At 42.0% G+C, this 12,531-nt stretch overlaps 1 protein-coding gene across 3 annotated transcripts in view; it reads right to left on the bottom strand.

The window, feature by feature from the left end:
• The window catches only part of DPP6 (dipeptidyl peptidase like 6), a 461,031-nt gene that overhangs the window by 43,356 nt on the left and 405,144 nt on the right, over positions 1-12,531 (bottom strand). For all 3 annotated transcript variants that reach the window (XM_021388076.1, XM_021388074.1, XM_021388075.1), the window contains exons 9-11: positions 5,838-5,992; positions 4,785-4,882; positions 108-231 (exon numbers count right to left, since the gene is read on the bottom strand). In XM_021388076.1, coding sequence (XP_021243751.1) covers positions 108-231; positions 4,785-4,882; positions 5,838-5,992 — 377 coding nt within the window. The remainder of the gene's footprint in view (positions 1-107; positions 232-4,784; positions 4,883-5,837; positions 5,993-12,531) is intronic.

The following is a 12,531-nucleotide window of genomic DNA, read 5'->3' as shown; positions in this document are numbered from 1 at the left end:
GTCTGCCTAAATAAATGTGCACCAGCAGACATGTCTCCAGGTGAGATGCCTGGAACACTTTCTCCTCAGGTGTAGGTGGCCAAGGACCTCCAGGCTCTTCTCCCTACCTTGGTGCAGACGCCCGTGGTAGCATCGCACAGCGTCAGGATGGAGAAGTTCTGGGCCCTGTTCAACCAGTTCACTGCCACCTTGGTGCTGGTAGCCCACTTCACCATGGTGATGTAATAGTCCCTGAAAACACAGAAAGTGTTTCTGGTTATTAAAACAGTGCATCTTGATGTCTTTGGGCTTTCTTATATAAGGATTTCAACCCCTAACAATGACATTTTTTAGGGCTGTGCAGGTGTTCTATCTGCCACTTCTGAAAGTTGTTGTCAAAGACCCACAGGCAGAGATAAAGAACCTTTCAAGCTATTCAGTCTTCCAAGAAGGACTGAAATGTCCAGAGCTACAAATTTATGCACAGGTGGAGAACAAATTGCAAACAATTGCCATTCCGAGCACACAACTGGCTGACTCAAACCCATCACTGCCAACAGTTGGGTTCTTTATGCTTGTGAAGAGTTAATGGTCTCTGAATGTGCCTGACACACAACATCTATACGTGTTGCACCAGAAGGACAGGAGCAGGAAGGACACAGTTTAAAGAGGCGCTGGGTTTCTGCAGAGCAGTCACAACTGGTTGCCATAAAGAAGTCAGTAGAGATGTGACACTTTACATCATCAAAAATGTCATCCCACACTCCCTACACTATTCTCTGTTGTTGGACATATTCAGGTTCTGGTAACACCCACAGTAAATCACTATTGTGGGCTGCGCAGTCCTGTAAACAATATCTTGCCCTAGAAAACATAGCAAAATTGAGCAATGTGCAATACTGACCAATACAACCACTTAGGCTGGACTGGGCTTGAAAATCCAGGATCACAAATAAATATCCTGATGGTCACCTTCCAAGAGGTGCTCACAGATGTCCACCTCTGCACTGCTCCGCTCTCAGGGTAAAGCTCTTGCTGGGCTGGCAAAGCAAGTAATGCCTAATACACCAATGGGCTGTGCAGGACAAAGACACCCTTAAGTTACATCACAACTTCTTGCAGCACAAAGTCTATAAAAATTTATTAGTTCATTTGTTTGCTATAAAATATGTATAAGGAATTGTTTCTCCCTTTGGAATTAATGTGCCGTGTCACTGGAGAGTACTCTGCGTTCTGGCAAGCACTCCTGCATACACTAAAGAAAAAGGGCAACAGCAACAAAGAAAGACACGCTTCTCTAGCAAAATAACAAGTTGGGAATTGATTTTGTAGTTTTCTGTAACATTTAGTGCCTGAATTTGGCTGGGGATAAATAACAAAAGGCCTCAACAATAGCATCCACCACAGGGGGAAGAAGGATACTTCCAGGTGAGAAAACAGCAGTCTGAAAATTCAGTGCTTGAAATAAAATTGTAATTTTACGCTCTATCAGCAAGAGCATAGGCCCTAAGAAGGAAAAAAGACACTGAGGCTAAATTAAACTGTAAAACCACCTCTTCTCCCTCTTCACAATGAACTGAGCAGATTCAGTCACCCTGAAAAGGAAGGTGAATTCAGTACATATTGTGGCTTGGAGCGTTTTGTTCCATAAATCCAATTTAAAGTTTGAAAGACATTTATTAAATTTCTACATCCTTGTCATTGCTGGAACACAGGAGCCACAGCTCTTGCTCAGGAACTTTTAATTATTATTTTAAGTCATATATTTATCTTCCCTAACACCCTAGAGATGGGCATGGAGACCCAATTTCTGTCTGCAGCCTCCATGAAGCCTACAGACACCCAGCAAGCAGACAACGGCACGTACTTGTAGAGTACTTACTATTCTAGTCTCAGAGTATTTAATTTACTTCTCCTTACATCTCTTCTGTAGGACAACTAAATTTTATGTCTCCCATTTTGCAGAGGAAAACGAGACAATAAGGTGTGATTCATCTCAGCTAATTGTAAACATCTGCACTCTGATTGCTGCTCTGGTTGGGCAGCCAGTGGAGGGGAGCGGGGCATTTCCCCAGCACTGCCTGACCCAGTCCGGACTTTAAAGGAGCTGAGGGAAGGAGAACGTATTTCTTATGGTTTCTGCCCTCAAGGGAGAGCTTCATTTGCCATCTGAGATGCCATTGTGACGTGAGAAATACATTGGACCACAGTCTGGGTCCCATCACCTGCTGATGCAGCAGTTAACTGTTACGAGTACGGTGCTTTTCATCAAAAATAAAGTGCCATTCAGACATTAAATAGTAACCCTTTTTTTGTTGTCGTTCTGCAACTTTTTTCCCTTTCATTCACTTTCTTCTTCTCACAACAAAGCATGCCACTGCAGAAAATGTGGCAAAAATGCTCAGAATGAAAGATTTTTAAAAGGAAAAAGATTTTGAAACGATATCTATTGCTCCCAAATATGCTTCCTATCATCAACTTTTTTTTTTTTTCCTGACAAATGTTCCAATTCTGTGGAAAATTTCTGACTTCCTTTAATTCTAAAACAAAACAAAGGGAATCTCTCCTCTTTATTTTCAGTTGCATTGACTGTAGTAAAGCACTTTGCTCCAGATACAGAGAACACCAGGACTCACTGCTCTGTCCATGTGTCATCTGTGTGAACAAGCAGGGCACACTGAAATGCTCCAGATCCTTATTATCATCAGTTTCTCCTAAATTTTTGATACTCTTTTCTGTAACTGACTGTATGGTGCTCCCGTCATGTCTGTTCGTGAAACATTATCACATTGATCCTCTCATTTTGGAAAACACATGCATAATGAAAATGTACTCCTCTTGCTTCAACAGCGCTAATAATATGCTTCAGGGATGGAAATCACCATGTTTTTCATTAAATTTAAAAATGCTAATTAATTATGACATATTTTGCATCATTTTACGATATTGATTGAAACCCCGTGAATTATAGCCACCCATAGCCACATAGCACAAATTTATTAGCAACACGTGGAGCCTGCAGTCTCGAGTTATTACTATAATTAAAACATTTCTGAGTATGCTCTGAACAGAAAAATGACGTTGTCCAGGAGCTGCAGTTCTGATGCTGTGTGATTCGGGTACTGTGAGCTGGGATTGCTGCCTGCAGACCTGAAGCTGTTGGTTTGAAAGGCAAACACAGCTCTGCCCATTTGGTTTGTTCACGGGTCATCCGTCTGCTGTTGCATAATTGGATTTGAATTGGAGCCTTTCAGAGTTATTCAGTGAAAACCTGTTCTGAGATTGACATTAATTTTCCTAATGGGAAGAAAGGTAACTTTCACCGTAAGTGATTGCACTGGTTTAGCATCCTCTCATCAGATGACTGCACATCATGTGCACAACAACCAGGCACAGCCCTTACGTACCTATCATTTACAGGACGAGAGGTAATGGCCTTAAATTGCACCAGGGGACATTCAGGTTAGATATTCAGAAAAATTTGTTTTCAGAAAGAGTAGTGAGGCATTGACATGGGCTGCCCAGGGAGGTGGTGGGATCACTGTCCCCGGAGGTGTTCAAGAAATGTGCAGATGTGGCACAGAGGGACGTGGTCAGTGGGCATGGTGGGAGTGGGCTGATTGGACTAGATGATCTCAGTGGTCTTTTCCAAACTTAATGACTCTATGATTCTAAGATCATGCATAATGAAGATCACACTAGCACCTTTCCCTGCCCTCACAGCTGGCCTGTTCCATTAGCGCTGTGCTGCACCTATACGTCTATTGACACTGGGACTGCCGATCCAGCAGCCTAGAAATCAGTCAAGAAAGGTGAAGTGTGATCAGATGCTGCTACTAGAGTAAGCGATGTGCTGGGAATAAAAACCTTGTTGCACGTCTGACATGCACAGAAAGCATCATGATGCTGGGTGGAGGGGTCACTGCGGTACCAGATGTAGAAGCAGAATGCAGAAGCAGAATTCTTTCGCAGGATGTCATGCTGTAAAGCTATTTCAAGTGTATGGCAAAGCTGCTGAAATCCAGACTTGGGCTCTAATCCCCGAGCTTTGCAGGGAGGTGTGCCAGGCTTTGACTAAAGCTGTCTCCCTCCCAAGGGCAGGCTGGAACAACGTGATGCACCTTTCAAGTGCTCACAGACCTATAAACATTGCACCAGCTTTAGTCACAGGCTGAAGTCCAAGCCAAATTTTCAGCCCTTGCTGAATGCAAACAGATCGGAGCACTTGCTTAAATAGAAATGGGTGGCTAAGTGCTTGGCTGAACTGCAGGCCAACTTCTCAAATATACTTACCCTAAAAGCAGCAAAGAGCTTTCCTTTCTATTGTTTTTTTTAATAAAGATTGGGCAATGTACTTGCAGAATTCCCTTCTGATTTCATTCCCATGCTCAACTCCTGAAGCAGTGCACTCATGTTTGCTGTATTAGAGATCTGCCTTGTTTCTGCTTCATGGTGTCCCATACTGTACACAGACAACTAACCTTATTCACTGCCAATGATTACATGTGAAATGAAAATGTTGTTATGGATTTTGCAACATTCTGCTTAGTGCTCTAAAAATAAGCCTTCGCTGAAGTTAGACCAGGTCACAGGGATTTTGAGTAAAAAATGAACAGTGCTCAATAAAAATACATGGAAGAAGAAGAAGAAAAAATATATGAACACTTTTAACAAGATTTACCCAAAGTGAAACTCGTCATTAGTGGCAGAAAAAGTAACTGTAAAATGACCTCAAAAACAGTCAGGGTCAGATATAAAGCCCTAACAGAGCCACATTGGGCATCCCATTATGAGAAAGCACCTACCTCATTCTCTGATCATCTGGAGGAGTCATTTCCAGGTCGTGGGTAGGTCCATTCAGACCAATCACATGCAAAGAAATAGTTGGATTTTCCATTCCAGCCTGGATTTCAAAATAAAATGAAACAAAAATAGAATAATTACTTGATATTATACAACACAGAATGGTTTTGATTTATCATGTGCCCATGGATTGTAAAATTACTGTGGATTGTTCTCCTTGCATGAGGTTACGAATGGGTGCTGCAGCCATTCACAGGGAAAGCACAGCTAAAGTGCTTTCTCACAGAGCTGTGGAAAGCTCAGTAGGCAGAACCAAGGGGAAATCTTACACAGCACACCTCTAACCTTGGTAAAAGATGTTGTTTCACATGGTGACTGGAAACAATTCTTTTTTTTTTCTTTTTTTTTTCTTTTTTAATAAAACAGTCTATCAGAATAATGGTAAATGTAGTAATACATGGATACGTTCTTTTATTGTAGAAAACCCACTGAGTCAGTTACTTTCCAAAAAACCTGCATATATGTATCTCTCCTTATTTGATTTGGACCTATTGGTGAGTTCTGAGGAACTCAGTGCATAAAGCAAGAAATGACAGAAGAAACAACAGCGCTGCAGAGTATGCATCCTGGAAACTACAGATAAATACGAACACTAAATTTTCCTTCTTGCTTCTTTTCTCATAAATGCCATGAACCCAAGTGTTTTAAGGACTGCTGTAAGCTTTTAGATGTTGTCAGCTCCTATCTAGAAAAGAAGCACAATTGCAGGCACAAAGCAAGAATTGAAACATTGTATTTTCATTACATTTGGAATGACTAATACTTAGATCAGAGAACTGCCATTTTAATAATACAGCTAAAGAAAAATAAAGACTTAATTCACGGGGGAGCAGCTGATTCGTCCTTAGATCTGTTTATTTTCATTGCTTATGAGTATGTCCAGTTATACCGTTTCCTATCTGAGCCTACCAAGAAAAATAAAAACAACATGAGTTTGCAGTTTGTTTGTTTATTTTTAATAGAACAACAAGATTGCTTGTTTTATTTTCCCTTACCTTTGGATAATGGTATGTTTTAACAGTAGGGTAAAGGCTGCCAGTGTAAACTGGGATCTCCATGGTGGGGACTCTGGAAGCATTAATTGTTGCATATGCTAACCTGGTGCCATCAGGAGACCACCAATGAGCAATATGAGTCTTCAAGATCTCCTCTAATTAAAAAAAAAAAAAGAAAGAAAGAAAAGAGGGAGAGGAAAAAAAAAAGACTATTAGATGTAAATTGCTAGTTAGCAATACATGAAAACAGCGTAGATATGAAAATCCCAGTCTAATCACAGCACAGGGAGAATGTCACAGGAATATCAATTAAAAATGCTCATTAAATTATGCTGTATACACAAATGAACACAATTGATAACAATTACTTGGAATATATCAGTTATTAAGCATAATTATGTTGCTCAAGAAACATCAAGTTATTCATATTAGTACACACACTCATGATAGAATAAAAAGCCTGGCTGCTCCTGCCCTGTGTCCCGTGCTCCTGTATATGAACATAAGGAATTTGACTGTAGCAAAAGCTGGGCTCCCTTGGGAATACGGCCCTGACTTACTTCTCCATAATGAGTTCACAAGTCACACGTGACTTATATCAACGGATTCAAGCTGTCTTTGTACTTAGGTTCAAGAGCATCACCTGAAATTTGAATCTTCCTAATCTCTGTTGCCAGCTGGGAATACATAAAAATGGCAATTTTCTGTAAGTTACACAATGTTGGAACTCTGTAACACTTTGTGAGACACCAGGCTTCAGACTGTGGCCTGGTTGCCATCTTGAATATTATCCCTATTTCATTTTTAGACTCATTTTTGCAAAGCATCATTTCATACACAGCCAGAGTCAGAGGTGTGGTTGTCATTGACAAAAAGCTTAGAAAGATGACAATATAAATATATCAGAGCTCAAGTATGTAAGTGCAAAACAAGATTGCAGATATGTACACAGAACGGGAGTAGAAATCCTTGAGAGTAGCCCTGCTGAGATGGACTTAGGCGTCCTAGTTGATGAAAACGTTAACATGAGCCAGCATTGTGCACCTGCAGCCCAGAAGGCCAACGGTATCCTGGGCTGCATCAGAAGAGGGGTAGCAGCAGGGAAAGGGAGGGGACTGTCATGGTCTATGCTGCTCTGGTAAGGTACCAGCTGGAGTACTGCACCCAGGCCTCGGGCCCCCAGCAGGAGAAAGATGAGGAGCTGTTGGAGCAGGTTCTGAAGATGGCCACAAAGATGATCAGAGGGCTGGAGCACCTCTCCCAGGAAGACAGGCTGAAGGAATTGGGCTTGTTCAGTCTGGAGAGGAGCAGGCTGAGGGGAGAGCTCATTGCGGCCTTCCAATGTTTAAACAGAGATTATAAAAAGGAAAATCAACGTTTTACACAGGTAGGTAGTGACAAGACAAGGCAAAATGGTTTATACTAAAGGAGGAAAGATATAGATTAGATGTCGGGGGAAGTTTTTCACTGAGAGAGTGGAGAAGTGCTGGAACAGGCTGCCCAGAGAGGTTGCAGATGCCCCATCCTTGAAGGTGTTCAAGGCCAGGTTGCATGGGGCCCTGGACAATCTGATCTAGTACTTGATCTAGCTGCTGGCAACCCTTGCCCATGGCAGGGGGACTGGAACCTGCAGATCCTTGAGGTCCCTTCCAACCCAAGCCATTCTATGATTCTATGATGATTCGATGATTCTAGGATAATTCTATGACTGCAATCATTAGAAATTATTCTGAAGTCTGGCAGAACCTAATTCTCATTAAACATAAATTCAAAGACCTTTTAATTGCTAATACTTTCTCTTATCATTTAATATGCTTCATTGCAAAGATGACTTCAACTAATAGATATCCAGAAAAGCAATAAATTCACTCTGCCCAAAGTGTTTTCAGCTACCGACACGTGGAAGACACTAACTTGGCTTTTTAAACCTACCATTTTGCAGAAGGCAATAATGTCATTCATTTTCACTAAGAGGCTTAATATCATATGAGTCATCCCTATTTGAACTGGAGCAGAAGGGCTTTGCATATGCTGTACAGATTTATGGGCAAGAAGACAGGTGCCATTACTTTAATGTGAGATAAGAATTAAATAGGCTTCAGAGTGTTTCTGAACTTTCACTACTGATACTCAACTATACAGCACCTCTACCCTCTGTTGTTATCATGGTCATTCAAAAAATGAATGAGGATCTTTAGAGTTTGGACCCACCATTTTAGTATAACACTGTGTTGACTCTTTGCTTCAACCAAAACATCCATCTGGTCTGAAGAGTAGAAATTCCCCAGTGTTTTTTAAAGGAAAAAATCTTGGATCCATCCTTGGAGAACGGACAGGCAGTGAAATTTGTCAGAGATTAAATGGAGTAACCTTTGTTACTCCAGACTTGCATCTGAGACAGCACTCAAGGTAACATTAGGAAGAATGCAAGGGAAAATCACTCTTAAGAGCTATGCTTCTACAAATAACAAATTAATTAATCAGTACATAATGGCAATATCTAATCAAGTGTTCAGGAAGATGTCTTGGAAACTGCAAATACCATGTGGGAGAGCATATCTCTGGCAGATTTGTTTTGCTGCATCATCCCACCTATTATTGAAACGATGCTGCTCTTGACTTTTTACTGCTACGTCATTAAAGACATAACAAAAAGTATAAAAATATAAATGAAGAGAAATAATAGATGGCAGATGAATCTTTGGCATTTTAACATTAATTAAGAATGACTTCATTCAGCGAACTTTTTCTCAGGGATCTAAGACTTAAGGAACCAGTTCTGCTGAAGGTCACATGCCAAAAAAGGTTTTAGTGCCAAAAAAGGTTTTAGTACCAAAAAAGGTTTGTGGTCCTCTGGTTCAGATTTAATACTGTGTGTGTAAACCTTTGCCTTGAAAGAAAGCCAGGACCTTGCCATTATTAGAGAGACCAGTTAGTTTTAGCAAACCAGAAAGCATTCTTCTGGAAATACAAATTATACTTGCGTCAGAAAGTTTCTGTTGAAAGTAGACTAATTTGCAGTAATTTGCAGACTGCTTATTCTTGAGGAGACCTTTCTCTTTGCACTTGTATTTACCACACAGTTTGAAAATCAGCTGCACACAGTACATCTGGATCTTTCTAATGTCACTTCGGATCCCACTTCATGTCTGTAAGAAACCAGGTTCTCCTTAAAAGTCCCCTCCACATACTCCCTGTAACCTCCTATTTAAAAGCTTATGGTAATAGCTGGTCAAAGTTTTTGTCTCTTCCTCAAGGCTTGCATCACTAGTTGCTACATGACACAGGCATGCTCTGAGTGAGGGGTGGAAATTCCTAAGTCTGTTGCTGGTTCCTCTGTGGCACACAGCTCTGCATGTCCAGATTCATGCACAGCACCTGAAGCAAGTCAACGCTTACTCCATGTTATCCTATTCATCCTCAAACCATTCAGAGACAGCTGGCCTGTAAGTGGTGAATCCTTGGAGACCACATACTTGTCAACTACTGATCCAGCAAATGTGGAAATGCAGTCAGATAGTTCAACTTAAGGAATGTCTGGCTGCAGCTGAAGAAGGTCGCAGTCCAAACGGGTTAAAAATTGCAACACATCGCTTTGCTATTGGAACCTGAAGAGCATCCAGAGTGGATTGGGCTGCTCCTGTCAGGAATGGCATCTCTCTAGAAGAAAATGTTCCCTGATAGATGCTCTCCTACTCATCTTCAGAAAGCAGAGAGGAGCAGTTCACTACTGTGTTTCTTGGCTGGCAAGTAGTGATATGTGACTAATTTAGGTTCACATGATATCTATCCCTCTGTACTAAGCACTGGTGAGGCTGCACCTTGAGTACGGTGTTCAATTTTGGGCCCTTCACAACAAGAAGACATTGAGGCCCTGGAGCGTGTCCATGGAAAGGCAATGAAGCTGGTGAGGGGTCTGGAGCACAAGTTTGATGGGGAGTGGCCGAGGGAACTGGGATTGCTTAGTCCGGAAATGAGGAGGCTCAGGGGAGACCTTATCACTCTATAACGCCATTTAAAAGGAGGTTGTGGTGAGGATGGGGTCAAGCTCTCTTCCTGTATAACTAGTGACATGACAAGAGGGAAAGGCCTCAACTTGCATGAGGGGAGATTCAGGTTGGATGCCAGGAAAAATTTATTCTCCGAAAGCATGGTCAGACGCTGGAATGGGCTGCCCAGGGAGGTGGTGGAGTCACTGTTCCTGGAGGGGTTCAAGAAACATTTAGATGTTGTACTAAGCAACATGGCTTAGTAAGGATCCAAGGTGCTGCATTTAGGTTGGGGCAATCCCAGGTATTTATACAAACTGGGGGAAGAACTCCTCGAGAGCAGCCCTGGAGAGAGGGACCTGGGGGACCTGGTGGACGAGAAGCTGGACATGAGCCAGCAGTGTGCGCTGGCAGTCTGGAAGGCCATCTATGTTCTGGGCTGCATTAGAAGAGGAGGGGCCAGTGGGAAGAGGGAGGTGGTGGTCCCCCTCTACTCAGCTATTGTGAGGCCCCATCTGGAGTACTGTGTCCAGGCCTGGGGGCCCCAGCACAAGAGAGACGTGGAGCTCTTGGAATGAGTTCAGAGGAGGGCGACCAAGATGATCAGAGGGCTGGAGCACCTCTCCTATGAGGAAAGGTTGAGGGAACTGGGCTTGTTTAGTTTGGAGAAGAGAAGGCTCCGGGGAGACCTCATTGTGGCCTTCAATACTTGAAGGGAGCATACAAACAGGAGGGGGAACGATTGTTCACATGGGTGGATAGCGATAGGACAAGGGGGAATGGTTTTAAGCTGAGACAGGGGAGATTTAGGTTAGATATTAGGAGGAAGTTTTTCACTCAGAGGGTGGCAACTCACTGGAACAGGTTGCCCAAGGAGGTTGTGGATGCCCCGTCCCTGGAGGTACTCAAGGCCAGGCTGGACGTGGCTCTGGGCAGCCTGGTCTAGTGGTTGGCGACCCTGCACTCAGCAGGGGGGTTGAAACTCAATGATCGTCTTTTTCAACCCAGGCCATTCTATGATTCATTCTATGAAGGATGCTTGGCCAGCCAGTCCTCTGGCAGATGCTGCTGCAATTCTTTTCTGTCACTTCAATAAAAGGAATGAATGCAGCATCAGAAGAAAAACTGGAGAAATAAAGGAATAGTTTTTAAGTGGAAAATGTATTTCTTTTTGTTGTCATACTCAAGAGAGACTTAGATTATTAGCTGTATAATTTACCCACTGAGGCTATACACAAGCATCTCAACAGTTCGACTTCCATGCAAGAACAGCTGAAGTCAGCACCTCGATCAAACACTTTCCTTTCGCTGCCCACGTGCTTCTGTTTTGTGTAAGGCAGAACCTCACCAAAGTGAGTCTCTCTACAGTAATCCTCTGGATGTGCCCATGCACACCTGTCCACACTGTCACCTCCATAGGAAGCATGGTGGTAGGCCTGCCCGTACATCTCTGCGGGCAGTGTCACAGAAAGCCCTTCTGCAAGAGCAAGCAAGTTGGTGGAAGACCTATCCTAATTCCACTTCAGCCTTCAGCTGCTAACATCTCTCAGTACCCAGGAAAAGAAATGTATAATGAAAACAAAGAAACTAACATTTTCTCTTCAAAGAAAAAATGTCTCCCTCATAGATCTGTGCTGCAGACAAACAAGAGATCTTTGGGAAACCTAAGTGGTGTGTCCGCCTTTAGTGAAGACCCTTGTGTTACACAGATGAGCTGTGGTTAAAAACTGCAGTGTCATTAACTTCCAAAAAGGAACCTCCATTACTGAGGAAGTGTCCTTGGAGACTAAGCAGAAAGGTTTTTTCACTGCACCTGGAAAATAGAGACTTTCTGCATTTCCAGAGGTCAAAAGAAGGGTAGAGGCACTTAAGACATTTTTACTTATTAAATATATCAATTTCTTTCATACAATTAAAATCTGCTTCTTGCTCCAGACATTGCATTTTTTTAATTCAGTTGGGAATCAAAACAATATTCTTAATGTTGTACCCACAGATGACAACAAATACGGAAAATAGTTTGATTCTCCTGCAAGCAAATGTACACATATGCACAGAAACAAAAACATTAAAGCATATCTACTTTGATGTCAATAGACCCACTAATTTTAGAGGATTTTCACTTTTACTTGAAGAACTACACAAGGTTTTGTCTGACAGAGGGAACATACCCTTGTTTGTAACTTATTGCTGATGTGTTAAAGCACAGTGATTCCAGGAAGCAGAATCAATGTTTTTGCTTGTGCAATTTGTAGTAGGTGATGCTCAGATTGTTAAGTATTTGGTGTGCTGATTGTATTTTAGTATTTTTAAAAAATTGTTAATAAAAAGGAATCTTAAGCAAATTGAAATTAAAGTCTAACATAAAGGCCAAGGCTTATACTGAGGAAGAAAGCTCAAAGGAATCTTTCAGTAGGAAGCATCAAAAGAAGATGAGAGGAAGAAAGATCAGAGAAGCAAAAGGGGGTCTAGGAAAGGAGAACAAAAAGACTTCTGAGATAGCAAACCCCAAGGGTTCCCAGAGAAACATCAAATAAATACAAATGCTTATTTGACAGCTAGCATCTGTTTTAAAATCAATTACTAGATCATCTCAAATCACCAACCACATGCCAAATTGATTACTATTGTATAGCTCGAAAGCAAGTATTTTTGCCTAGTTAGGGAAACCACTTTGCTCATACTGGCCTTCACTGACATGTTTC

This window comes from Numida meleagris, chromosome 2 (assembly GCF_002078875.1).
Source record: "Numida meleagris isolate 19003 breed g44 Domestic line chromosome 2, NumMel1.0, whole genome shotgun sequence".
In the NCBI taxonomy this organism is placed as follows: domain Eukaryota; kingdom Metazoa; phylum Chordata; class Aves; order Galliformes; family Numididae; genus Numida; species Numida meleagris.
Note: the sequence above shows the minus strand (reverse complement) of the source record. Positions and strands in the feature narration are given on the sequence as shown.